This window comes from Ictidomys tridecemlineatus, chromosome 1 (assembly GCF_052094955.1).
Source record: "Ictidomys tridecemlineatus isolate mIctTri1 chromosome 1, mIctTri1.hap1, whole genome shotgun sequence".
Classification (NCBI taxonomy): domain Eukaryota; kingdom Metazoa; phylum Chordata; class Mammalia; order Rodentia; family Sciuridae; genus Ictidomys; species Ictidomys tridecemlineatus.
Window position 1 is genome coordinate 99630003 of NC_135477.1, and position 24683 is coordinate 99654685.

General features: G+C 36.9%; 1 protein-coding gene and 1 pseudogene across 7 annotated transcripts in view; one reads left to right on the forward strand and one right to left on the reverse strand.

Annotated features, from left to right (window-relative positions):
* The window catches only part of Adgrv1 (adhesion G protein-coupled receptor V1), a 545344-nt gene that overhangs the window by 519559 nt on the left and 1102 nt on the right, over positions 1–24683 (forward strand). For all 7 annotated transcript variants that reach the window (XM_078044879.1, XM_078044892.1, XM_078044896.1 and 4 more), the window contains 2 exons: positions 13117–13308; positions 17091–17265. In XM_078044879.1, the coding sequence (XP_077901005.1) occupies positions 13117–13308; positions 17091–17265 (367 nt within the window). The remainder of the gene's footprint in view (positions 1–13116; positions 13309–17090; positions 17266–24683) is intronic.
* Positions 12118–12785, reverse strand: LOC101960040 (developmental pluripotency-associated 5 protein pseudogene; annotated as a pseudogene).

The window sequence follows — 24683 nt, forward strand, 5'->3', positions numbered from 1 at the left end:
TGAATGTATGAGATGGTGGTGATTTTGTCTAGCATATTAGCAGAGTATCTGAAGACAAGTTGAAGGTTCCAGAGATTTTTTTAGAGATGACATTGATTTGGCTGTTGATGGGTTGGGTTGGGGGCTGCAGGAGGAAGGAGAAAGGGGGTTATTGCAAGTATCCCAGGCCATCTTAGTAACATCAGTATCTATAAATGACCTGTCTGGATCTTTCCAACTCCACTAACTCTACTTCTGCACGGTACCTCTGAGAGCATCCTGAAGTCGTTTCACTCTGCCACTAATCTGAGATAGTTTACTACTCAAATACAAAGGAAGCAAACCCCCTGTGCTTCAGCTATTCCACACTCACATTTCCAAGCCTGCAAAGAAGAATCATGCTCTTAAGAAAGAACTCTTCAGAAGTTCCAAGCCCCTCTGAAGGCTCATAGGAGGAAGGATGATAAAACTTAATGAAATTGTTGGAAGATTTGAACAATAATGATTGCAAAGTCCCTGATAGGGTGCATGGCACATAGAGAAATATAATGAGATAGAATCCACCTTTCCTCTTTTTTGTGCTGCTTCTCATATCTTATGTTTCTAGGAATCCCACCTGAAACCTATTATGATTTATTACTATAATAATTGGGTGTTTTTCAAATTTAGTACTTAATTTTTTGGATTTGTGTTTAGTGGTTGTGCAATCACACAACATATTAAAAGTATGTGCCTGCCATGTGTGGTGGCACATATGTAATCCCAATGGCTCAGGAAGCTGAAGCAGGAGGATCACAAGTTCAAAGCCAGCCAGCCTCAGCAACTTAGTGAGGCTCTCTGAGTTATAACTTTAGTGAGTTGCTATTGCTAAATAAATATAAAAAGGGCTAGGATGTGGCTCTGTGGTTAATTGACCCTGAGTTCAATCCCTGGTACCAAAAGAAAAAAAATAATAATATGTACCTACTGCCAAGTAAGCAATAACTACTTATAGAATCAAGAGCATGTCCCATCCCTAAACGTAACTACCTTTAAATAAAAAAGACAAATGTCCATTATATCACTGACTTCAACTTCACATACTAAAAATTTATTAAATCAGAAAGACATAACTACTAGTATCTCAATCCTATTAATTTTACACATATGTGTTCAGCCTGTTTCATGAGTATCACGGGAATGGCCACTACTTCTTTATGTGCAGACAATTACAGGTGTTCACAAACCATATAAAGTGCCTCAGTCACCTTTTTGGCATGGTGACATAGACTCACTATTTTTCACCAATAAAATAAATATTAGTGTATTGTTTTTATTACCTGTATGAACATTTCCTTATACAAATCTAGAATGTTTCCTAGTATTTAATTTTTTTTCAGAAAACATGGGGATATTGTTTCTTTGTCATATAAATCCCACATTTTTATTTGTCCTAAAAATTATAACCTACATTAGCATAATTTAGCAAAATATACATTTTTAATGAGCGTGGTGATGTTAAAGTCAAGATATAAACCACTCTGTGCACAGAAGACTTACAAAATTACATAAAGGAAACCAAAATTTGGGGGTTTGGATTTAGTTCCTTAATTTTAGAAAATTTTCTTTTTTAAGACATAGTAATCACCTTATATACTTAAATTAATATTATTTTTAAATGAATAAAGTAGTAAAATATGACATAATTTTACATATACTCCTGAGAACTTTAAACACCACTCACATACAGAATTCAGCTTTTATTGCCTGTATGGTAATATACCTTTCATCCCCTGCACCTACAGGTGTTTTGTAATTTCAATTTAGCAGCCTATAAAAATCTGATTATAATCAGAGAGATTAATCCAAAGAAATGCAACAGCGTGTTCTTAAGGAGGAATCATACTTAAGTGTTGGCCTTATGTTTACTACTGATTTATGTAGAATGTATCATAGATATGTTGTATTTAATAAAATCTAATCTTTTTCTCTTTAAAAAATTGTGGTTATAGGAGCAGCCCCTATAACTATAGTTGTGGCTCAGTGGTAGAGCGTTCTCCTAGCATGTAGGAGGCACTGGGTTTATCCTCAGTATGACATAAAAATAAGTAAATAAAATAAAGTTATTTAAAAAGTCATCTTTTAAAAAAAATGTGATTATATACCTTCATACCTATTTACTTGGGATTTATCATGGAAATAGCTGCCAAAGACAGCACTCCAATTTAAGACCTCCAAATTTCTTGAGAAGATATCTTAAGGACAAGGTGCAGATTGCACAGTTAGACCCATTTCTTAGTGAAAACTGAGCCCTTAAAACCTACGAGCTCTTTGCATAGGGATCCCAGATTTTCTTGCCCTCGTTTTTCTAGGCCTTATAGTATGGACTTTTTGAACTTCATATGTTCACTCATCTACTCAACAAATATTTTTTGAAAATCTTAGTATTTCCAAGGCTTTCTGCTGGACTTAACAAAGGTGAATAAATCCAGTTGTCTTGCTTGAAGAAGTTCAGGCACTGTGGTGTGATGCAGGAGACCAGCTAGAAACTGGCAGTTAGGAGGCAGCATAACAAGTGCTGTGAAAGGGGCTGAGCATGTATGTAGCTCAGTGGTAGAGTGCTTGCCTAGCATGCATGAAGCCCTGGGTTCAATTTTCAGTGCTGGAAAAGATAATAATAAAATAAGTACTGTAAAAGGCTAGGACTCTTGGATCAGGTTTTCTAACCAGTACAGAGTGGTGGGGTGGCCAGAGAAGCATTCCTACATCTTAGAGGAAGCTGAGACAAAACCAGTTAAAGCAGGACCAGTTGGATTGGGGGAGGAAGATGAGCAGAGGGAACAGCCGTTCTACAAGGCAAACCCAAGAAAGAACATGGCACGTTTGGAGGAGCTGCATGTGACGGGTAGTTCAGTACACCCCAAGTGTCGAGTCTGATGCAGGAGTGGTGGTGACAAATAGGAAACATACCGCAGAAGGCTTATTAGTGGGTTACAGACTGTTCTCTACTCTGAAAGTGTTGGGGAACCACTGAAGCATTAACAGCTCCCTCTCCACATGCTACCATTTTGCAAAATGACCCTATGTGAAGGAAAAGAACTGCCAATGCCTTAAGGAAGATGGTTAAGAATTGTATTTAGAATCACACTAAGGCAGCCCAGCGCCTTGCATTGCTTTCTCCTCCAGTTCTGGGAAAGAGGTGCTTCTTAGCTGTGTAATGCATTTAAGTATCAAGATCCGCTTGGCCTTCTGATGCTTCCATGTTTCTCAGAAGCAACAATCCCCCTTGACTGGCAGGAATGTGATGAAGTACAAGGAAATACATCAGTCATATAAAGAATGAGGTTAACTTTGTGCAAATTCTTTTAGCAATAAAAAACAATATCACCTTAACTTTACAAAGCAGGTTTATAGTCTGCAAATATGTAGCTTACCTTTATTTTATTTGAGCCTCATAAAAATCCACTGAAGGAATTGGTATTTATATCCCCATTTTCCTAAAGAAAAAAAAAACTGAGATTCATAGAAAGTATTGCTCAATTTAATAATGTTTAGCAAGCAGCAGAACTGAGTTTCATTTCCAAGATAACTGACTTTAAATCCTGTTCTTTCCGAGAGATAGGCAGTTTTCAATCAATAAAATAAACAAAAGTCTTTACATTTTTTGTTAAATTATCAATTACAAGAATTGATCACTCCATTTTCTTAAAGATTAGCAGAAAATGAATAAGGTCCTAAGACTCCAAATAGAAAGCAATATAATGCCTATTTCTCTGACTTTGTGTCTATTTTGGCATAAGGAAAACAAATACTCTATTTAAAATCTATTTTTAAAAGGGAAAACAATTGTTTTGGTGTAATGGTAATTAAAAGAGGTACAGCTAGATATTTAGTCAGTGAGACAGTCTCACATGTGAAACTTATCCACTCTTTATAAAGTTTCTGCTGAGAAAGAAATTTGAGAGTGAGGCCCACCTCCTGGCAGGCATTCTGGGCTCAGGACTTCATTCACATGCCTCGCCTTTTGAATTCCAGTGTATGCTGTTGGAAATCAATACCAAATCTCTTACTTCATTTTGTCAATCACAGAAACCACACAGTAAACACAAACTTTTAAAGAATAATATGCAGCATTATTTTTTTGGAGAAAGATAAAATAGTTGGAAGGACATCACTAAATTTAGGTAAAGCCTTCCCTTTACCCATCTTCCTTTACTGATTTCCTCTGCAAGCAGCAGTCTAAAGTCTGGGGAGTGGAGGAGCTCCTGGTAGCCTCCACACCTTAGACCAATGAGTGGGCATGAGATGCTCTGAAGGCAGGACACTGCCTCTCTGGAGCCTGCAGTGCACATCTCCAGACTATTACACATGAATTTGATTCATGATTAAATAACACTCAGCTATTACATATGAATATGAATGAACCAAAGATAGGAAAGTATTTAAATTGCACATCATCCTCATGTAAGAGAGCTGGGTGAAACCTGATTTTTATAAAATGAAGTTGGCACCTCTGCTTTTACAATGTTGGGCCCTCAGTGAGCAATTGCTAGCTTGCCATATAATACACTGTCATTACCAATAGCATGAAAGGAGGTGATGTTAATAAAAATGCTGACTCAAGAGGCTAAAACCCAAATCCCAAGCCAACCAGAATGTTCACAGGCAAACTAGAACTTGAAGTACCCTAGCAATTGCCCAACTATAAATCCAACCTTCAGTTCTTATTCCAAAACCCTGCTTACATATAAAAACATTTCCTTACATAATTAATGAGTTGGGGAAAAAAATTTCTCTAGAAATAGTAGTTTCAAGGAAGTTTACATCCAATATTGAGTGATTCTTTCTGAGTGTTAAGATTTGGTATATAAAAAAAATTTTTTTGGCGTCTCTATATTTTTTTCTCTCTTCCACAATAAATATGAACTTAGTTTGCTTTTAATATTTTTTTATACTAGGGATTAAACCCAGGGACATTTTGCCACTGAAGCACATCCCCAGGTCTTTTTATTTTTAATTTTGAGACAGAACCTCAGTAAGTTGCTTAGGGCCTTGCTAAATTGCTGAAGCTGGCCTCAAATTTGCAATCCTCCTGTTTCAGCCACCTAAGTAGCTGGGATTATAGGTGTGCACCACTGTGCCTGGCCTTAAATTTTTATTTTTTTAAATCAAAACATTCATAGATTTTTAGAGCTTTGCTAGTAAATCGATTATGACATACCATCAACAGAGAAATCCTAGTGTTCTTATTTTCTTAATAAGAAAATTGCAACAAAAAGATCTTCAATGACTTGTTCCTACAAAACAAGCTAAGAATCATAAGAAGAGAGTATATGAAAACAGTAACATAATATTTTCCACAACATGTATTCTAATTCTTAATATCTGGAATTATTATTTATTTCTGATTAGATACTCTATTATCTGAAATCTATCAATGCAAAGATTCCAAAGACTATGATACCTCAAGAAATACTTAGAAAGAATTGCAAATTAAGTTTTCTTAAAGTTGCAAGAATACAAACTTCTGATCACCCTGCTGTGAGAATTCCTTGATTAAAATATGTTTTGAAGTCCAAACTGGCAAAATTCTGGGAAGCGTCTACTGGTGAGATATCCCAGTATTTGCAATTTTGCCAGTTGTATCGATAAACTTCTTATTCCCAGAGCATAAGTTAAACACACAAAGTTTTAGTATAGCAAATGTGGAGTTCCACATTTCTATAAGTGTCTGCATGGTATATCATTATTTGGAATTGATTCATATGAAAATGTTCCTAAAACAAAACCATTTAGATCATCTTTGATATTTAATTTGCATTATAATGAAATCAGTGCTTTCTTGAAAGTGTGCTAAATAATTTCTTTTTTCCTTTTAAAAACAACATACAAGTTTTAGGAGTTCAATATATGCATCTTTAGCTGACTGACTGCCTTTAGCACCTTGTAGAAAGGAAGAAATTAGGAATATCAAAATTGTGCATTTCCAGAAGAGATGCTGGTGTCAGATGTGATGTTAAAATTTTCAGGAAGGCACACCTACATTGGTCTTGCGTTGCAGAGAACACAAGATATGCAGTGTGACTCAGTATTTCTCTTCAGATGGAGCATTTGATTCAGTTTGTAGTTTAAAGGAATTGAACTCTGTGCTACACAGTCTTTTGCTCTAAACAAGAAAACTAAAGATCAAAGTGGGTGAGGTAGGAGGAGAAAACCTTCCTACCAAGTGTGAACAATTACTGAACAGGCTGCTCTAATGTCCTGAGTCAGATTACTCTCCTAATCTCAAAGGACCTTTTCCTTGACACTGCCACATACTACATATTTTGGTTTATTCTCATCACTTTCTCTGTTGTAATTGTGTTTCTTCCATATGCATCACTTGCATCTGAAATGAACAAACTCTTCTTTCTCATTGATATCTGTTCTTGACAAGCCACCTCATCCTCCTGGAACAGCATCTTCTCTTGGCTGCCCTGATATAATTGTGGCTGTCCTTTTTTAAAAAAATCTGACTTGCCAGACAAGTTAGTTGCCTTTTGTTTACTTCTTTGGTCATTACTCCTGTTCAAATCCCCCAGCTGTATTTAATCCTGAGCACTCAGCCTTTATCTCCATAGAGTGTCCTCCAAAACCACACACACACACACACACACACACACACACACACACACACACACGAGTGCACGCGGGTACATATGACTTCTGCTTTCACCATTACACAGCTACTTTCCTCACTTCCTTCTCTCCTCATCTCCACTCTGGTACTTAAAATATTTTCCATATTTTCTCTTCAAACATGTATGAACTTTAGCTTATGATAAAGTCATGTCATATTTCTATTGGCACAATGTCATCCAGTTTTCCCCTCTTATCATCATCCTCAGAGACATTATTCCTTACCACTATCCAAACAACTTTCCATAGAATGATTAAGTGGGATGTCTGAACACTATTTTTTTTTTCTTTTGGTACTGGGAATTGAACGCAGAGGTGCTTTACCACTGATCCACATCTCCGTCCCCTCTTTTATTTTTTATTTTGGGTCTCACTAAGTTGCTTAGGCTGGCTTCAAACTTGTAATCCTCCTGTCTCAGCCTCCTAGAGTCTGAGATTAAGGATTAAGGATTAAGGGTGTGTGCTACTATGCCTGGCCTGAACACTAATTTCTAAAACCTTGTTTTCAAAAAGGCCATTTAAAGAATGCTGATTTTAAAAAATGATGTTTTAAAGTACCTAGAATATTTAAATAAGCACAGTAAAATTTAGTAGTTTTATAATTTTAAATAAAAAATATTCTTCTTATTCAAAGCTTACCATAACTCAGTTATTTTCTCCTCTTTGTTAAAACTTTTAAAAATTATTCTCAGATTTCCAATCTCTTCTACATTCTTTAGTCCCATCTCAGTACTCTTAGATGTCTCCTCTACCCCTCAGTCTTACTATCCAACTCGATTGGTACTTCGGAAAATTTTCTAATCTAGGAATTTTCAATGCAACAGGGTTTCTGGAGTTAGAAGTTCCTGTTCCTATGACTTTTTAAAAAACTTGATTTACAGTACCCTCTATCATATATATATATATATATATATATATATATATATATATATATATATATATAGCTGTTGATAGACCTTTATTTCATTTATTTATATGTGGTGCTGAGAATCAAACCCAGTGCCTCATACATGCCAGGCAAATGCACTACCGCTGAGCCCCAGGCCCAGCCCAGTGCCTTCTATCTAGATGGAGAAGTCTGACACCTGATAAGTAGCATCATGACTGATTGGAGCGCCACACTTTGAAACCCCCAGAAACATGGAGAACATCATGAATACTCAGAGATGAAGTGCTATAACCAAGGCTGGAACAAAAAAAGGCTGAAGTACAGGGTTATGTCATCTGGCCATGAGGTTACTAAGGCATGAGCTCATCATTATCGTGGATATTTATCACACTGAGAACTTTGACCAAATAGTTCTTGTGCCCACAAGCAACACAGAGAAATATATTCATAAATTACACATACAAAACTTGGTTGTATAAAAGGGACAATATGTTATCTGTACACTAAGTATTTATGACAAAAATAAAACCTATTGAAATGTTCCTAGGAAATATAAAATTTAGAAATAGATACCTATTTAAACCTAAAAACTGAAGACCTGCTGCTTCCCACGTATTTAGTCATGAACGTGACTAAAGCCACAGACTTCTGTTTTGACTTTACTAGTTCTGAATAGATAAGTTATCTATTCAGATACATTATCTTTTCCTTAACCTAGTAAGGAATTACAGAAGAACTTGACATAGTTTTTGGTGAATATTTGGTAATTATTTATCCCATTTAAATATTTTTAAAAGTTCTTGAGCAGTAACTGCTCCCCAAGATTCCTAAGTGTTCCAGTTGTGCTTACTAACCAACAAATACCAAGGTAAACCCACTTGTTTCCTTTCTCTGTATATTTAATACACAGTTGGATTATGGGTTCTTATAAATAAGACTATTAACAAAAGTAACTTTAAATATTAAACCTAAGCACAATTTAAAAGATGAATCAATTAAAGATGAAATTCCTACTTCTCTCACACCTAAAAAGAAATACAAATGCCGAGACACTGCATTTGTCTTTTCAAGTCTGCCATTGGGATGAAATTCATTGTCTGCTGCTAAATCACTGGTGGTGCACAACAGCGACAGGTCAGCAGCCCAAGAGCAGGTGGAAGCCAAAAGCAAGGGATCATGGAGAATGCCCAGGGGCATCTGAAGGGGAGGGCAAGACCATAAGAAAGAGTAGCTGAAGTCTGCAAACCCAGCCCCAGTAGAAAAGCCAGAGATAGCCAGTAGAAGCCCCAGTAGAAGAGCCTATCAGTCACCCGAGGGAGAGTTTAGCACACAGCAGCCCCACCTCCAGCCAGACACTACCCAGAGGAACAGAACCTGGCCATGGAGACTTCATTCTCCCATAAAGAGTCCTGGCACATGTGACATGTAAAACAGAAAGACTGAGCGGAACCAGAAGTTGTACTGAACAACTCCTGAATCATCTGGCTATAGTTTCAAAAGAATTAGGGGACTGAAACCAACACAGGCCTCAGATCTGTCTGTCCTCACCTCTCCTATTCTCTCTCACTGATGAAAATTTAAAACCATTGTCTTTTATTTAACAAATATTTCTTAAGCTCCACCTACAAGCTAGAGATCACACTATAAGTTTAAAAAATACAATATAGTGAATTGGGTGTGGTCTCTTACTTTTTGGAAGTTTGCAGTTTAATAGGAGTCATCCTTGCTCTTCTCTCTTTTTAAACCCAATTTTGTAATCTTTGAGCTGCAGAAAGATCAATTCCAATGGAGATACCATTTATTCTGAGTGTCTTATTCTGCACTGTTTCTGAAGGATGTGCCTGATTAGGAAAGCTCATCTGAAACCTAGGCATCCCTCACTAGGAGTTGTTAAGCCTTGGAGAACTTGTAAAATGATCTCAGAAATGTAAAACCCAGGTGAATCACCTTCCTTTTTAACCACTTCTCCCCTACTACTGCTTCATGTTAAATTTGCGCCATGGTACTATGGTACTGATAGAAATTATTGAGATGGCAACCAGAATCTCCTGTGCTTTTTGTGCTCCTTAGTGATTTGAAGAGTACTTATAATCATTTAGACTATCATTTGTGTTTCACTGAATGTTGGATAATAAGTTTTAATTTCCACCTCAAAAGAAATGCAGAATTGCCAGGTGTTGTGGCACAAACCTGTGATCTAAGCTACTCGTAAGTCTTAGGCATAAGATCCAAAGTTCAGTTCAAAGCCAGCCTGGCTATTTGTGGAGACTGTCTTAAAAGTAAAATATCTGGGGATATAGCTCAGTGGGTGAGCACTTGCCTAGCATTCGCAAGGCCCTGAGTACCATCTCTAGTACAGAAAGAAAGAAAAAAAAAAAGATAAAAAGAAAAGAAATACAGAATTGGTCATGATGAGGATCAATCCAGATATAATCTAAAGACTTTTGAAAACATTTTTCATGATTGTAATAGGAGGACCAACAAAGTGAAAGACAGTACATAGAAAGAATTCTCTTCCTTTTAAGCCTTTGTGGTAAGGAATAGGAAGCACAGATGGATTATATATGTCCTGCTTCTGAAACAGTTAACTTGTTACTTGGTAAGACATCGTTGTATTCATGAGCAGCTAGAGAGCAGGAGCCAAATGTCTTTTCCTTGCTTCTCAGTGCCTGATGGGTAATCAGCAATATTGGACCAAATAAGTGAGACTCCAGATTCTCTCTTAGAATTCCTTTCCAGATCAGCATACACATGAGAGCTTGAGATCCAACAGTATTTGGAATGGGAACTTGTTTTTAGTCTGAGGTCAGAAACCTCCACAGCTGAGTACTTTGGATAATGAAGGTCCTTTTTCTATATTTGCCCTGCCTGGTCTGGACACAGGCACATGTCATACAATCTGCATTTAAACATTCTTTCCTTTCCATTTTAACAGTGTTTATGTTTCCTGGGGCACATCTAAAAGTTTCAAAATATTTACTGTATATTTCTATGCTTTTAAGAAAAAAAAATATAGTTTTCACATGCAAGTTATTTTCAGCAGGCAGTTCCTTTCCTGAAGCACAAAAGGCTAGATAGAAAAACAAACAAGAGAGAGAATGTGCAGTTTTAACAAATGGGTCCTTAGAGATGAGTTTTAAAGCATGGGTTTTGTTTCCTGATCCAGCTTTTACCCTATCACTTCAGAAATCCTAAAATAAATCAGTAACATTTGCACAGTTTTTAAGGCTGACAATTTAAATTTTTTCCTGTTTTGTCTATTGCTGTGGCCAATGCAATTAGGTCATAGCCATGTGAAAAGTTAGTCGTACAAGAAAAAATTTGGATGTGTATGAGTGTTTTCAGGAAGATTTTTCTTCTGTTGCTACTCACAACATCATTTGGACATGAAGCAAATTTATTTACCTAACTTAGAAGATTGTTTCCAAAAGAACAAACAACCCTAATAAATAAATGGTAAATAAAAATGAAAACAAATGTTTATATGGTTTAGAGAAATGGCTTTCAAAAATATTTTTAGCAGCTACAGCATTGATTTTAATTTAATAATACCACAACCCAAGAAGGCATCATTTTGATAGAAAGGGGAGAAAGGCTTAAATTATCACAGTATTCCAGAAATGGCAGCAGAGATCAAATGCTAGTATGTGTACCTTTTGTACTGTCCTCTAATTTCATTTTACATAAAAATTATTTGCAATTCTTAAGCCTTGGGTGTTTTCTAATAGACTTTTTACTATTTATACCCATAGATAAAAGTTTCAGGTTCATGTTACTGGGGATGTCGCTCAGTGGTAGAACACATGCTTAGCATATGCAAGTCCTTGGGTTTAGTTCCCAAAACAAGGGTGTTGGGGATTCAGGCTCACAAGTGTATTGTTGCTTCTACACTCTTAGAAATATTAGCAACCATAGGAGAGTACAGATTTCACAAAATGAAGACACTTATTCATGTTTTCCAAAAAATCTTGAGGTTAAGTATTTGGTCTTTAATCAGCTGCATGTCTTGAGTATATCTTTGTGTATTGATTTAAGAATTCTGCATCCAAAAAGTAAAACACCAGGATGAACAGATACAAAAGGCATGATTTAACACATTTATTGGCTGATTGTAAAGGTCAAAATTACCAAGCTTTATAGAAGCACCATTACAAGTATACAGTGGAACCCTTGTAGAAATCATGAAGGAGAGCCAGTGTGGAATGTCTAGAACACAAATGCAGAATGTGAATTGCTATCTGTGACGTCAGCATAGACATTGTCAAGAGTTTGATCAGATTGCAAAAGAATTTAAAGGGCCGGCAGCTCTCGAAGAATGCATAAGATAGCTTTATTATTCTTACATAACATGTACTGAGAAGCAAGGCATGCTAAATATTAAGCAATCCAATGAATTCCTCGGAGTCCCTACCCAGTGATTGTACTTCCAAATGCGATAAGTAGGTGAGACACACAAAGGAAATTAGGAGGCTCAGTTAATACTGCCCTTCCAGATATTTACAATGTGAGTGGATCATTAGGTACTCCCACTTCAACCATTTTACTAAGAGAGAGGGTGAGAAAAAGTGAGATAGATGGGAAAAGATGGTCATTTTATAGAAGACAAAAGATTTGCTTGCTTTTTTTTTCCCCTTCCCTTTTTTAAAACTTTGTTCTTTCATTAGTAACCTTGGAAAGAGAAATGCACATTAAGACTCAGAGCAAGACAGAGACTCCAAAATACATGGTTTTCCCCTACCTCTTTTGTAGAGGTTACAGCAGAGTTTAAAACAAGCCAGCCTCACTCCAGCTCTTGCCACAACCTAGTCTCTACATATGGGTTCCAATCACATTGGCTGGAAACTGGCTTCACTTCATCCAAGGGCTTAGTTGGAAGGGTATTCATGGCTTCCCCAAGTTTGAGCATTCCTGGCTTTTGCCACTGGTGCTGCCACTCAGCCAGGGATTGAAGCATCCACTTGATCTGGGGCTCAACAAGTGGGAGCCATAAACCACGACCTTAGGGGATCTGAAGATTCCAGAGCCTTCTGCTAGAGCATGGCCTTCCTCGCTTGCTTACTGTAAGGGATTCAAGATCCATGCAGACCGAGCAGGGCTTCCAGCAGTTGCATTTGGACCTGGAACATCACTGGATCTCTCAGGTCTTCCAGAACTTTCACCCACAGTGGAATAGCTTCACATTTTGGAAATGCTCCCATCTTGAGTTCCTGGAAACCAACCACTGTCTTGCGGAGGCAAGTCCTAACCATGCCAAGAGGTTTGTTTTCTAAAGCAAAATGTACACAGCTAATTAGAAATACCTCTACCATTCTATCTACTTTCATGTATTTGTAGGGCTTATATTTTAACCAAGATAGAAAGCTATTTTATCAGTGAAAAGTGAGTTCTCCTAAAGGACATTGATGAACATTTTGTGACATTTGGATTTACAGTGGCCTCTTGCTATACTGCTAATATGTTCTAGAATTCTTGGCTTTTCATAGAATTTGGAGAACATTTGTAGAAAATCAATTCTGCATGCAAATGTGTTTATTCTCCAGTGTAATGGCAGAACTTCCTTTGACATATTAATGTTTTTTTTTCTTTTGCAGGGACTTTATGTTTTTGTGGTCTATTTCATTCTACACAACCAAATGTGTTGCCCTATGAAGGCCAGCTATACCGTGGAAATGAATGGCCACCCAGGACCCAGCACAGCCTTCTTCACCCCAGGGAGTGGAATGCCTCCTGCTGGGGGTGAAATCAGCAAGTCCACCCAGAATCTTATCAGTGCTATGGAAGAGGTGTGCTTATCCCCACCCCCCATTGATAGCCTCCTTATGTCAAAAAAATTATAAGATAAATGATGCTTGACAACTTTTATATCCTTTACCTGTTGACATCCTCTGTTTTCTGGTCCTTTCTTTCCTCAGGGTAGTAGTAACATACTTGTTACATAATTATTCTTCTTCCCTACACTGTGATCTATACTGACTAGTAATTTGTAATGAGAAGTCAAGGACAGCAAAATTTAACATCTTCTTCTTCAAGATCTTTTTTGATATGGCAGTGAGTGAGTCCTCCTAAGAAGTAATTTATAAAATAGTATTTCTCCTAAAAATGTTTCCACAGTTTTCCTCCTTCACCCAAACACTCAGTGAAAAGAAAATAAGCTGAAATTTCTTTCACCTTAAAGACTAGAAAATATTTTAGAACGAAGAAGGTTCAGAACCAGTGCTTCTGTGGTACTATTGAAAAATCCAGCCAGGATTTCGTCTATAAAATCTACCTCCTGCAACTCTCTGCATTCTATCCTCATCAGTTTGATTTCCTGTGTCTGAATCACATTGCCACTAACCTGTCATACAACCCATAGCATGAGGCCACTGCTCAGATTTTAAGGCAAACCTGGATACTTCTAGCCAGGAAGAGATGGTAATGCACATCCATGACAATCTCTATGGGGCCTGAGATGTTCTTGGCTATCATTCCTCATGCAGCACATATTGCCCTCTCTGTATTAAGAAGCCAAGGGAAATGGCATTTGTCTTTGTGTCCTGAAAAATAACAGGAATCCAAAATATGTTTCTCTGAAAGGAAAACAGCTTATTGATCAAGCAATAGGAAAGAGGGAGGGAGAGAGGGAAATAGATAGGTGATCCACCTGCCCAGAGACATTTTTTTGGTCCTCCATGGCAATTTAGAAAGTAATTTTATTCCTGTCAGGTTAAAATTAAGGTAAATGATCACAAGTCAAATTGTATTTGTATATATATATATATTATATATATTATATATATATATATATATATTTGAAACAAAGGAAATTTCATGTAAAGAATTATTAACTGATATTAGGGAAACAGTAAAAAAGATGTGTGCCAGGCTGTGGGTGGGGAAAATAGAGAGATATTTTGATTAAGGGGTACACATTTTAGCTATAAGATGAATAAGTTCAAGTATAGCATTTAAAATTTGAGATAAGGTTATAGAATCTCTAAATATTTGGAAATCTAGTACAAATAGATTTTCTGTATCCCAAAAGTTCTTTAAAAAATAGAATTATTTCATCAAAATTGATACCAAAAAACCCAGATATTTTTATAATGAAACGTTCAGAAATGAATCTTTAAAAACTTTTTTTTGTTGTTTTTTCGAATGATTAGCTAATCTAACATTTGTCTAGATATGAACACTCATAGAAAATAGCCATTATCTGCATGTGGCTATTTAAATTTAAACTAAAATTTTAAAATACTAAAGATTCGATTTATCTTTCACCCTGTCCACATTTTAAGTGCTAACAACCATGTGTCTGGTAGCTTTAGGTATTCGAGAACATAGACATAAATTATTTGTATCATAGCAGAAAGTTCTTTTGGACAGTGCTCATCAAGATGATCAACTTCACATTAAAAATTTTAAGGAATCATCTCCTTTCAGTGTACTTTTTTTTTTTTTTAGGTATTCGAGAACATAGACATAAATTATTTGTATCATAGCAGAAAGTTCTTTTGGACAGTGCTCATCAAGATGATCAACTTCACATTAAAAATTTTAAGGAATCATCTCCTTTCAGTGTACTTTTTTTTTTTTTTTTGTACTGGGGATTAACTCAGGTGCATTTTACCACTGAGCTGAGCCATATCCCCTTTTTGTTTTGTTTTGTTTTGTTTATTTTGAGGAAGTATCTCACCACATTGCTGAGGGCCTCACTAAGTTGAGGCCTCACTAAATTGTTGAGGCTGGCCTTGAACTTGCAATCCTATCTCAGTCTCCCAAGCTGCTGGGATTGCTGGCGTATGCCACCAAGTCAGGCTTCTTTCAGTGTAATTTCTAAAGTCCTCTGGTCATTTTTCTCAGTATAAACTACCCCTACAGTCTCTCAGAAAACCTTATGCTAAAAGAACTGAACAGACACTTCATAGAAGAAGAAATGCAATCAGTCGTCCAATATATGAGAAAATGTTCAATACCTCTAGTAATTAGAGAAATGAAAATTAAAACTACTTGGAGATTTCATCTCACCCCAGTCAGAATGGCAATTATCAAGAATACAAGTAACAATAAATCTTGGCAAGGATGTGGGGGGAAAGGTACACTCATACATTGCTGGTGGGACTGACAATTGCTATAACCACTCTGGAGATTCCTTAGAAAACTTGGAATGGGACCACCATTTGACCTAGTTATTCCACTCTTCTGCATATACCCAAAGGGCTTAAAATCAGCATACCATAGTAAGGCAGCCAAATCAATGTTTATAGCAGCTCAACTCACAATAGTAAACTATGGATTCCAACCTAGGTGTCCTTCCACAGATATTTGGATAAAGAAAATGTGATATATATATATCACATTATCATATATAAATGATAAGAAAGAATGAGGCATACTCCAACTAAAGTACACACACACACACACACGCACACTGGAATATTTCTCAGCCATAAAGAAGAAGAAAATTATGGCATTTGCTGGTAAATGGATGGAACTGGAGACTATCATGCTAAATGAAATAAACCAATCCCCAAAAAAACCAAAGGCTGAATGTTCTCTCTGATATGCTAACTCACAATAAACAGGGAAGAGGAAGTTCACTGGATTAGACAAAGGGGAATGAAGTTAAGGGATAGGGATTCAAATAGGAAAGACAGTAGAATGAATTAGACATAACTTTTCTATGTTCATATATGAATACACTACCAGTGGAACTTCACAACCAGTACACCCACAAAAATGGGAAGTTATACTCTGTGTATGTATGTCAAAATATATTCTACTTTTATGTATGACTGAAAAAAAAAACAAAAAAAATTTAAAAAATCTTATCCTAGTAAGCAGCAGCTGTGATGGTCCAATTCCTGGGCTAGAGCCACTGCTAGAGTGTTCATTGGGATGTTGCATAGCCACATAGCTCAATGTGTGCTCTGCATTCCTCAGAGACTTGGAACTGGCCTTGATCCAGCTGTCTAGGAGGGACTGTCGGAGGCATTATAAAAAGACTTTCACAGAAGAAAAGCCTTGGAAAAGAAAGGAAGGATTAAGGAATTGTTTACCAGTAACATAGAGGAACATGAGTACATTTAAACATTTAATGATAGAACTTATTTTCTTAATCATTTAAATGAAAACAAGGAGGGGTTTAAAGAACATTTCTTTTTCAATTTAGTGTGTTCTCATAGATAACTACTATATTTAAGATATATTTTAGATTAAAGATTAGGAGTAGTCTTTAATATGTATATGTACATAACAGAATTTCCTTCTGCACATCTTAAAAAATAATAAAGTATACTTATTAGATTAAAATTAGTTTTATTTCTGTATACATTACAGGACAGAAATCTACATGTAATTCTAATACAGAAATTATTTAAATCACCAGATTAGATTGATACAAGGAAAGACATAATTTTCTAAAGAATTAAGATAAAACTAAAGGTCTTAATTTAAAAATAATTCAGTAGCTATTTCACTAGGTCTTTATAATGAGATGTGGAAATAAATTGTTAATATGCATTTCAAAATGAATGTGAATGCATTCACATTACGGTTTCCTTTTCTCTTTATCCCAATTCAAAAGGTGCCACCTGACTGGGAGAGAGCGTCCTTCCAACAAGCCAGTCAGGCCAGCCCTGATTTGAAGACAAGTCCACAAAATGGAGCTACGTTTCCTACTGCAGGATATGGCCAGGGGTCATTGATAGCAGATGAAGAGTCACAGGAGTTTGATGACTTGATATTTGCATTAAAAACTGGTATGTATGAACCCACAAATTACATTAGAAGTAGGAACTCTTATATGATAATATTTTTATCTTCTCAAGAAGTGGCAACAGTACCATCAGTACCCTTAGCACATCCTGATTCTCATGACCCTTTCCTAATCCCAGTTAAACTCTAGAATATTTTGTTCTTGGAACCAAATATAGCACAACCTAAAATAATATATAATTTGCTTTTAAGAAAGAATGAGACATACTCCAACTAAATGTAAATTTCTCTGTCCTAGAATCTTGCTAAAACACCAAGATACTATTGAGTCAAGTTCTGTGTAAGATAGCTAGTAGAGATTTCACTGAGGGAATTTTGCCTCTGACCTGCCAAAAAGATCTTCTTGTGGAGTATTTTTCAAGCAGAATCTTGCAAAGGCAGCATAATGAGTGTTGTATAGTTCTATAGTTTTCAAAGTGCCATTACATACAGCATTTCATTGACCCTTCATTTCATTGTTCCTTTATATATACATATATATGTATATTATTTCATTGCTCCTTTATATACACATGCACACACACACACACACATACACACAAACACACACAGAGTTTCATTGCCCCTTATGTTTATATAAAGTGGCAATGAAACGCTGTATAGTCAATCCCACTCAACCTGTGACCCCAATGAGGAACTCTTACAGAGGACAGAAATGCAGTCCTAATCACCACAGTTTAGCAGTGTGTGATGCTAGAAATATGCTAAGTCACATGAAGGACCCTGGAAACATGATTAAAGGTCATGTGCTCTTCAAGAAACTAGTTAATGTGTATTCTTCTAGTGTCTACATGTTTAATTTATAGTATAAATATAGTAGATAATTAACTCATCAAAATTCTATTCTTAAAATATAATTGTGAGATAATTTTAGGTTTTTCAAACCTTATTGGTAATTTTTTTAAAGTTGTTTTTAAATTTTTTTTTAGTTGTTGATGGGCCTTTATTGTTATTCATTTACATGTGATGCTGAAAATTGAACCCAGTGCCTCACACATGTTAGGCAAGTTCTCTACCACTGAGCTACAACTCCAGCCCCTAATGGGTAGTTTTAAAACATTCTTTTCCTGAGAAAAAGAATGTTGAACTGTCACTATTATTAAAATATATATGAACTTTTAATTTCTAGATATCCAAATAAGAAAGATATGTCCATGCTTAGGTGAACTTGCCGAAATATTTATTCAAAAGTACATTTGATTATATTACAGTTTGATTGGCTATGAGATATATTGTTTTGATTTTTGAAGAACCTGTACTTTTTAAACACGTGTAGAATGGAGGAAGGGCCTTACAAACTGAGGAAATAGAATTAGTCAAAGCCCAAAAGCTTGTCAGGGTGGGGCCTGTTTGGCAAGAAGCTCTTCACAGTCATTTCTCCATAGGAGGATCCCTTGATCAAGTGTATTTGAGAAATGGCAAAGATTCTTACTACATATTATTGTTTTAGTAGTTCTAAAACTCCTAAAGAAGCCCACTTTATTTAGTTCAACCTGGTATTTTTTTTCAGATACTTACTGTTTAGTTGTAAGGTGGACACAATATCTTCATTTCATCTTTATGTGGTGCTGAGGTTTAAACCCGGTGCCTCACATGTGCGATGCGAGCACTCTGACACTGAACCACAACCTTAGCCCCTCAACCTGGTATTTCTGAAGCACATTTATTGGTATAGATTCATTTGGGGAAGCAGAACTCTTGTTGATATTTTGCATGATATTAAATTACTGTTCAGTCATCACGGTAAGGAGTGAGATTTTTGTAGAACATAGCCATGAAGGTTTTTGAGGAGAGGCCTAACATGTTCCCATCGGTTTTTGAGGCAGAATAACTTTTATGAAAGTATGAAGAGTAAATTTAGAAGCAATATCAGAAAGACTGGAAGTTTATTACTGTAGTCCAAGGAAATGAGGTCAAAGCCTCAAATGTTAGGAGTGAAAACAAAATAAGAACAACACAGGAAGACCGCTGAGGAGGAACCCAGGGGACAGTTGCAAAGCTCCTGCTGCTGCCCTGGGCGACTAAGGAACAGTAATCAGACATTTGTTTATTTGTATTTATGTTTTGTCAGCAGGGGGAAGCTGAGGAGTTAAGACTTAGATGTTAGGCCTAGTGGTTCCTGAGTATTCAGGTTGGGATCTTAGGTGAGTGTCCAGAATGGAAGTTAATACTTGAAAGTGATCCGCACAGAGATTATATATAGCTTATACCTATAGCTATGGAAAAACAAGGTGAGATCTGGGAGAGTAGAAGGAGAAGGGGAAAGAGATGAGGAACGGAGGGGAGAGAAGGAAAGGGAAGGAAAACAGGAACAAAGTCCTATATAATAACTACACTGAAGAATAAATAGACAAGGGTCCCACAGAGAAACTCTGGCATAGTCAGAACAAAAACAAAAGAGGGAAGAGAGTTTTGAGAAAGAGAGAATGATCAGCTACATAAAACAACCATTGGAGTTAGAACTGAAAAGGAGCTTTCAGATTAAAAATCATGCTCAGGGCAAATTATGTCCCCAGTTCTTACATACAGTGTTGTCAGTTGTTGATGGTCTGACGCTGGAAACATAAAACGAATTCCTGGAGCATAATTCAATTAGATCTGCATGTTTTATATATATATATACATATAACAAGTACTAAATGCATTTGATTCAGGAATGTATGGAATGACTTGCTTACTTATAGATTTAGTTTAGCATTCCTCAGAGTTCCCTAGGCTCATTAGGAAATAAATACTTTAAAAGATAAAAATAACAATCTCTAACATTGGATCCTTGTATTTTTAGAAAAGGTACTATAATAATCAAGCACTCCTCCCAGACATTCTCCATCACAGAATAAGGTCAAATAAAGGAGCAATTCAAATGCCATTCCATCTACAGCTGAATTTACAATTGACCTATAGGCCAGATTCAGCCAAACGTGGTGTTTTGTTTGATCCATGTCATTCTAATATTTTTGACCCAACATAAAAGTTTAGAGACAGCCCATAAAAACCCAGAATTTCTAGAAAAATTTAGCAACAGAATACCTGAAATCTAGATTGCACTGCTCCATTGGAGCTGAGCAATGACTGCCCTTTTGAACATAAGTGCAGATTGTCTAGCATCCAGTTTCTGGTTGATCTTGTCTCTCATATGTATTTGAGTATCAAAACTATAAAATTTACTGATTGTAAATTATGGTGTTTAAAAATAAAAATTTACATTATTCTTTTAAACTGATATAAAGGCATCTTAGTATCTTAGCAATTTGATACCTAATGTTTTTTTATTTCTTGAATGTATGAACAAGCTTTTCTTTTACATTTGGATGGATGGATGACTTCCTGGAAAGAGGACCAAATAGGTCTTTCAGTAGTCAAGTTTTGATAACATTTCCTGTGCCCTTTCAATTACTCTATTTTTTATTTTTTCAATAAATAATGTTTAGATATTTGAGCACATATTAAAAGACTTATATGAGCCAGATGTAGTGGCACACACCTGTAATTCCAGCAACTCAGGAAGCTGAGGCAGGAGGATCAAGAGTTCAAAGCCAGCCTCAGCAACTTAGTGATGCCCTAAGTAATTAACCAAGACCCTGTCTCAAAAAATAAAAAGGACTGGGGGTGTTGCTCAGTGGTTAAGCACCCTGGGTTTAATCTCCTGTATAAATAAATAAATAAATTCAGTGATTAGAATACCTTTACTGGGTATACTAGAGAGAATTTAATGTCATTTTAGCTAAGACAATCTCTTTCTAATTACATTAAACTGAGAAAGATTAGACCTCTAAGAGGGAAAGAAAGCTCAGATAATCCGTTTCCAAACAGGAAAACACTCTCACTTCTTTTTAAGCACTTAGAAATGTGCCTTTATCTTCACCTCTAACAACCAAATTCAAAAATGAGAAAGACAATATTTTTGAGACCACCATGTTGGTGTACAGTTTTTGTTGCAAATTTCAAAGTAACAGTAAAACAAGTATATTAGTTTAAAATAGGAAGTCCTGACTCCAAAGCCAATCTGTTTTCCATCTGAATTTTTAATACTTATTTTTTAGTAGTCATTGGACACAATACCTTTATTTCACTTATTTATTTTTATGTGGTGCTGAGGATTGAACCCGAGGTGATGCACATGTGAGGCGAGCACTCTACTGCTGAGCTACAACTCCAGCCTCCCCACCTGAATTTTAAGCTTACTGAATTTTGCTTAAAACCAGAAAACCACTATTATCATTTTCTAGTTCATAAAGTGTTTTTCTATGAGAAATCCACATTTTACCCTAAAAAGAAATACATACTTCCATTAGTTGGTCTTGAAGGGCACCAGCCTTTCTATAGGCAAGTGAGACTATGAGTTCTAAAATAGTGGTGTCTTGGATATTATTGTTTGTTTGTTTTTAAATAGAACTATCTGATGTATCATCAGTGCCCCCAACCAAGCCTTTAGGAGAATGGGAACAGTTACCCTTGGACAGCCTTCATTTTAGGGAAGAAAAAGCATCAGGCTAAATAGAAGAGAGACTCAGTCTCCACTGAGGGTGAGGGTAGAGGGGAAGGGAATGTACTATATTTACATTCCTAACAAGAATTATCTTGAGTACTGACACTTTCATGTAGATCCAAAAGCTGACAAGATCCTAGAAAATATCAAGTTTGGAGTATATTTGGCATAGAAACGCCTCTCTTCACTCACAGACAGCTTCTCCCAGAGCTACTAGCCTGATTCCCCATCATCCCCAATGCCTTAGCTTCCAGTTTTACTTCAGGCCAAGGACTCAAATGTCTTAGTAAACATTTCCCTCCTGGAAACCCAGATACGACTTCTTCTTTCAGTTAGAAGGAAATGAATGACAAGTCTCTGAACACAAATGAAAACATTCAGAATTAAGACCCAAAACAAACTCCTCAAGTTTCTCTGTGAGAGATCACACATCAAACCACTGTTGCTTGTTAAAACTCCAAGAACTTCTGCAGTGTAGTGTATCAGAGTTAGTTGGAAATGAAAGGGAAAAATTCAAGTTTGGAAAGATTTTGAAATTTTTTTCCTCAGAAAAAAAGAATGAAGGAATGAATATGACCTTCTTGTCCCTTTCACACTGGGAAACTGCTAAAAACTAAGAATGGGCCACAAAGTCAGAGAACCCTGTGTTGAAATCCCAGTTCTGCAGTCTATGAACTTGTGTGACTTCAGCAAGGGACTCAGCCTTTCAGTTTCCTCCTTTATCAAATGAGGATTATTATAATTAGTTTGTAGGTTTTAATGGGGCTTGGAAATCATCTATGCAAAACACTTAGGACAGTGTCTGGCAGAGTTAAGATTCAGTATATGTTATAAATTACTTCTTGGGCTCAATTTGTTGTTATATATAATAATAATTTTAAAAGTTCACAATGTATTCCACAACACCTGCTTGTTCCTGTGCCATGACATTCGGCGGCACGGGATTAGAAAGAATTTAAATATGTGCCAAGGAATTTGAAATTTATTCTGTAGACAAAGAGGAACACTTTAAACTTCATGATGAAGGAATTGACAGACCAGAGCTGTCCTCAGAAGAGGCAATATGGTGTAGAAGAAAACACCTTCCATTTGGGATCACAAGGCTGGTAGATATCTCCCTTCCGTGACTTCCCTGTGGTCTGATGTGGGCACTTCAGTGGACATCTCTGATTTTCACTCAGTTTCTGCATCTGTAAAATAGGACTAATAATCACCCCCTTTTGTTGTTGTTGTTGTTGTTTGTGGTACTGGGGATTGAACCCAGGGCCTTGTGCATGTGAGGCAAGCACTCTACCAATCGAGCTAAATCCCCAGCCCAATAATCACCCTTTTCCTAACCGAATCCTGTTTCAACATTAAGAAAAGGGGAAGTTCAAGATTAATGTAAATTATTGCATGAATTCCTTCAAAGTTGCCTCCTCTGTCCACCAAAGGGAAGAGTTGCTGTTATCACAATAGCTGGGTTTTTCTCAAAATTTCGGCTTAAAAGATAAATACCAAAGTACCTTTAGAGAAAATCATAATACTTGCTGCCAAGTATCATTTGAGACCACTCAGTGAATGACAAAGATATGAGAGACCTAGTTTGTGTTCCCAGTTCTGCTTAGTCATTCTTATGTGTAATATGTGCCCTTTCTGAGTCTCTGTGATGGATTAATATTTGGATATTGTGTGTTTATTTTAACTGGGAAGACATTAGGAAGGAGGACAAGGTAGGTCATTTAGATGTAATAATTCAAGGGGAGGCTAGAATGTTCTTCCATCTCTCAGGGCCCTTGGCTACTAAACAAGTTCAGTGCACTCAGTACTCTGAACTTTTCTTTCCAGGGCGCTTTGTCCCTGTGGTCACCAAAGGCTTTATCACAGCATTCCTTATGGGATTTAAAGTAGGCAGATTCTGAGATCACTGTGGATCGGTACCTGTTAAATCATTAAGACTGCTCTTCTTTGGTGCTGATTGTGGGCTCCTCCCTGGATCTTCCTAGCTGGTCCCATGTTGGGCAGTTCTGTTTCTAAGCCCTTGAGATCTTTCTTGTCCAGTTAAAGATGCTATGGATCTCACGGTCTCAGTCACCTCCTCCTTGTAGGATGGCTACTATCTTACCAATTCCCTGAAGTTCTTTCAAGTTGAACAGTCCTCCTATATCCCTGGCAGAAAAGCATGGCCATTTATCTTTTGAGAACAGGCTTTCCTTCAGAATCCAGGCAAATGCCATGCATGATTCAGGAGAGCTGGGAGAGCACCAAGGGTCAGAAAGGTCCTGTTGGCTTTGAAGCAGGGCTTAAGACAGGCGCTGCCATGCTGAGACAGCAGGAGGAGATGCAAGAGAAAGCAGAAGAGCTCTGGAAAGAGTCAGCAGATCAGGGGGTGAGATGGGCAAGTTATGTGACATTGAAGCAAAGGAAGGAAGTGAAATTTCAACAGCAGCCTTTAAAAGAGAGGGTGTGAAGGACAGAGGCCCAGGAGAGGGAGGACTTGGCCAGAAGGAGCACCAGTGTGTTTGCACTTCTTTCTCCACATAGGTTACGCTGAGGCAAATTCACCATCTTTTCATTGCTGCCAACTCTGTAGAATTGTCCCTCCTCTGCCTCAGACTATCATAGACTGAGAAAGATGTCTCAGCTACCCAGGAAACTGGGTTTTCATTTTCTCCTTTTTTGCGGAGTCTAGTGCCAAGCAGAGGGGGAGGAGCTGTGAGCTCTGGTGATTCACACAAGCATATCCCATGACCACATCCCCACTGTGTGTGTGTGTGTGTGTGTGTGTGTGTGTGTGTGTGTGTGTGTGTGTGTGTGGTGTATGAGAGAAGAGAGAGAGAGAGAGAGAGAGAGAGAGAGAGAGAGAAAGAGAGAGAGAGAGAGAGAACAAGTACATGAGCATTCATGTTCTAGGTATTACAGAAAAAAAAAGAA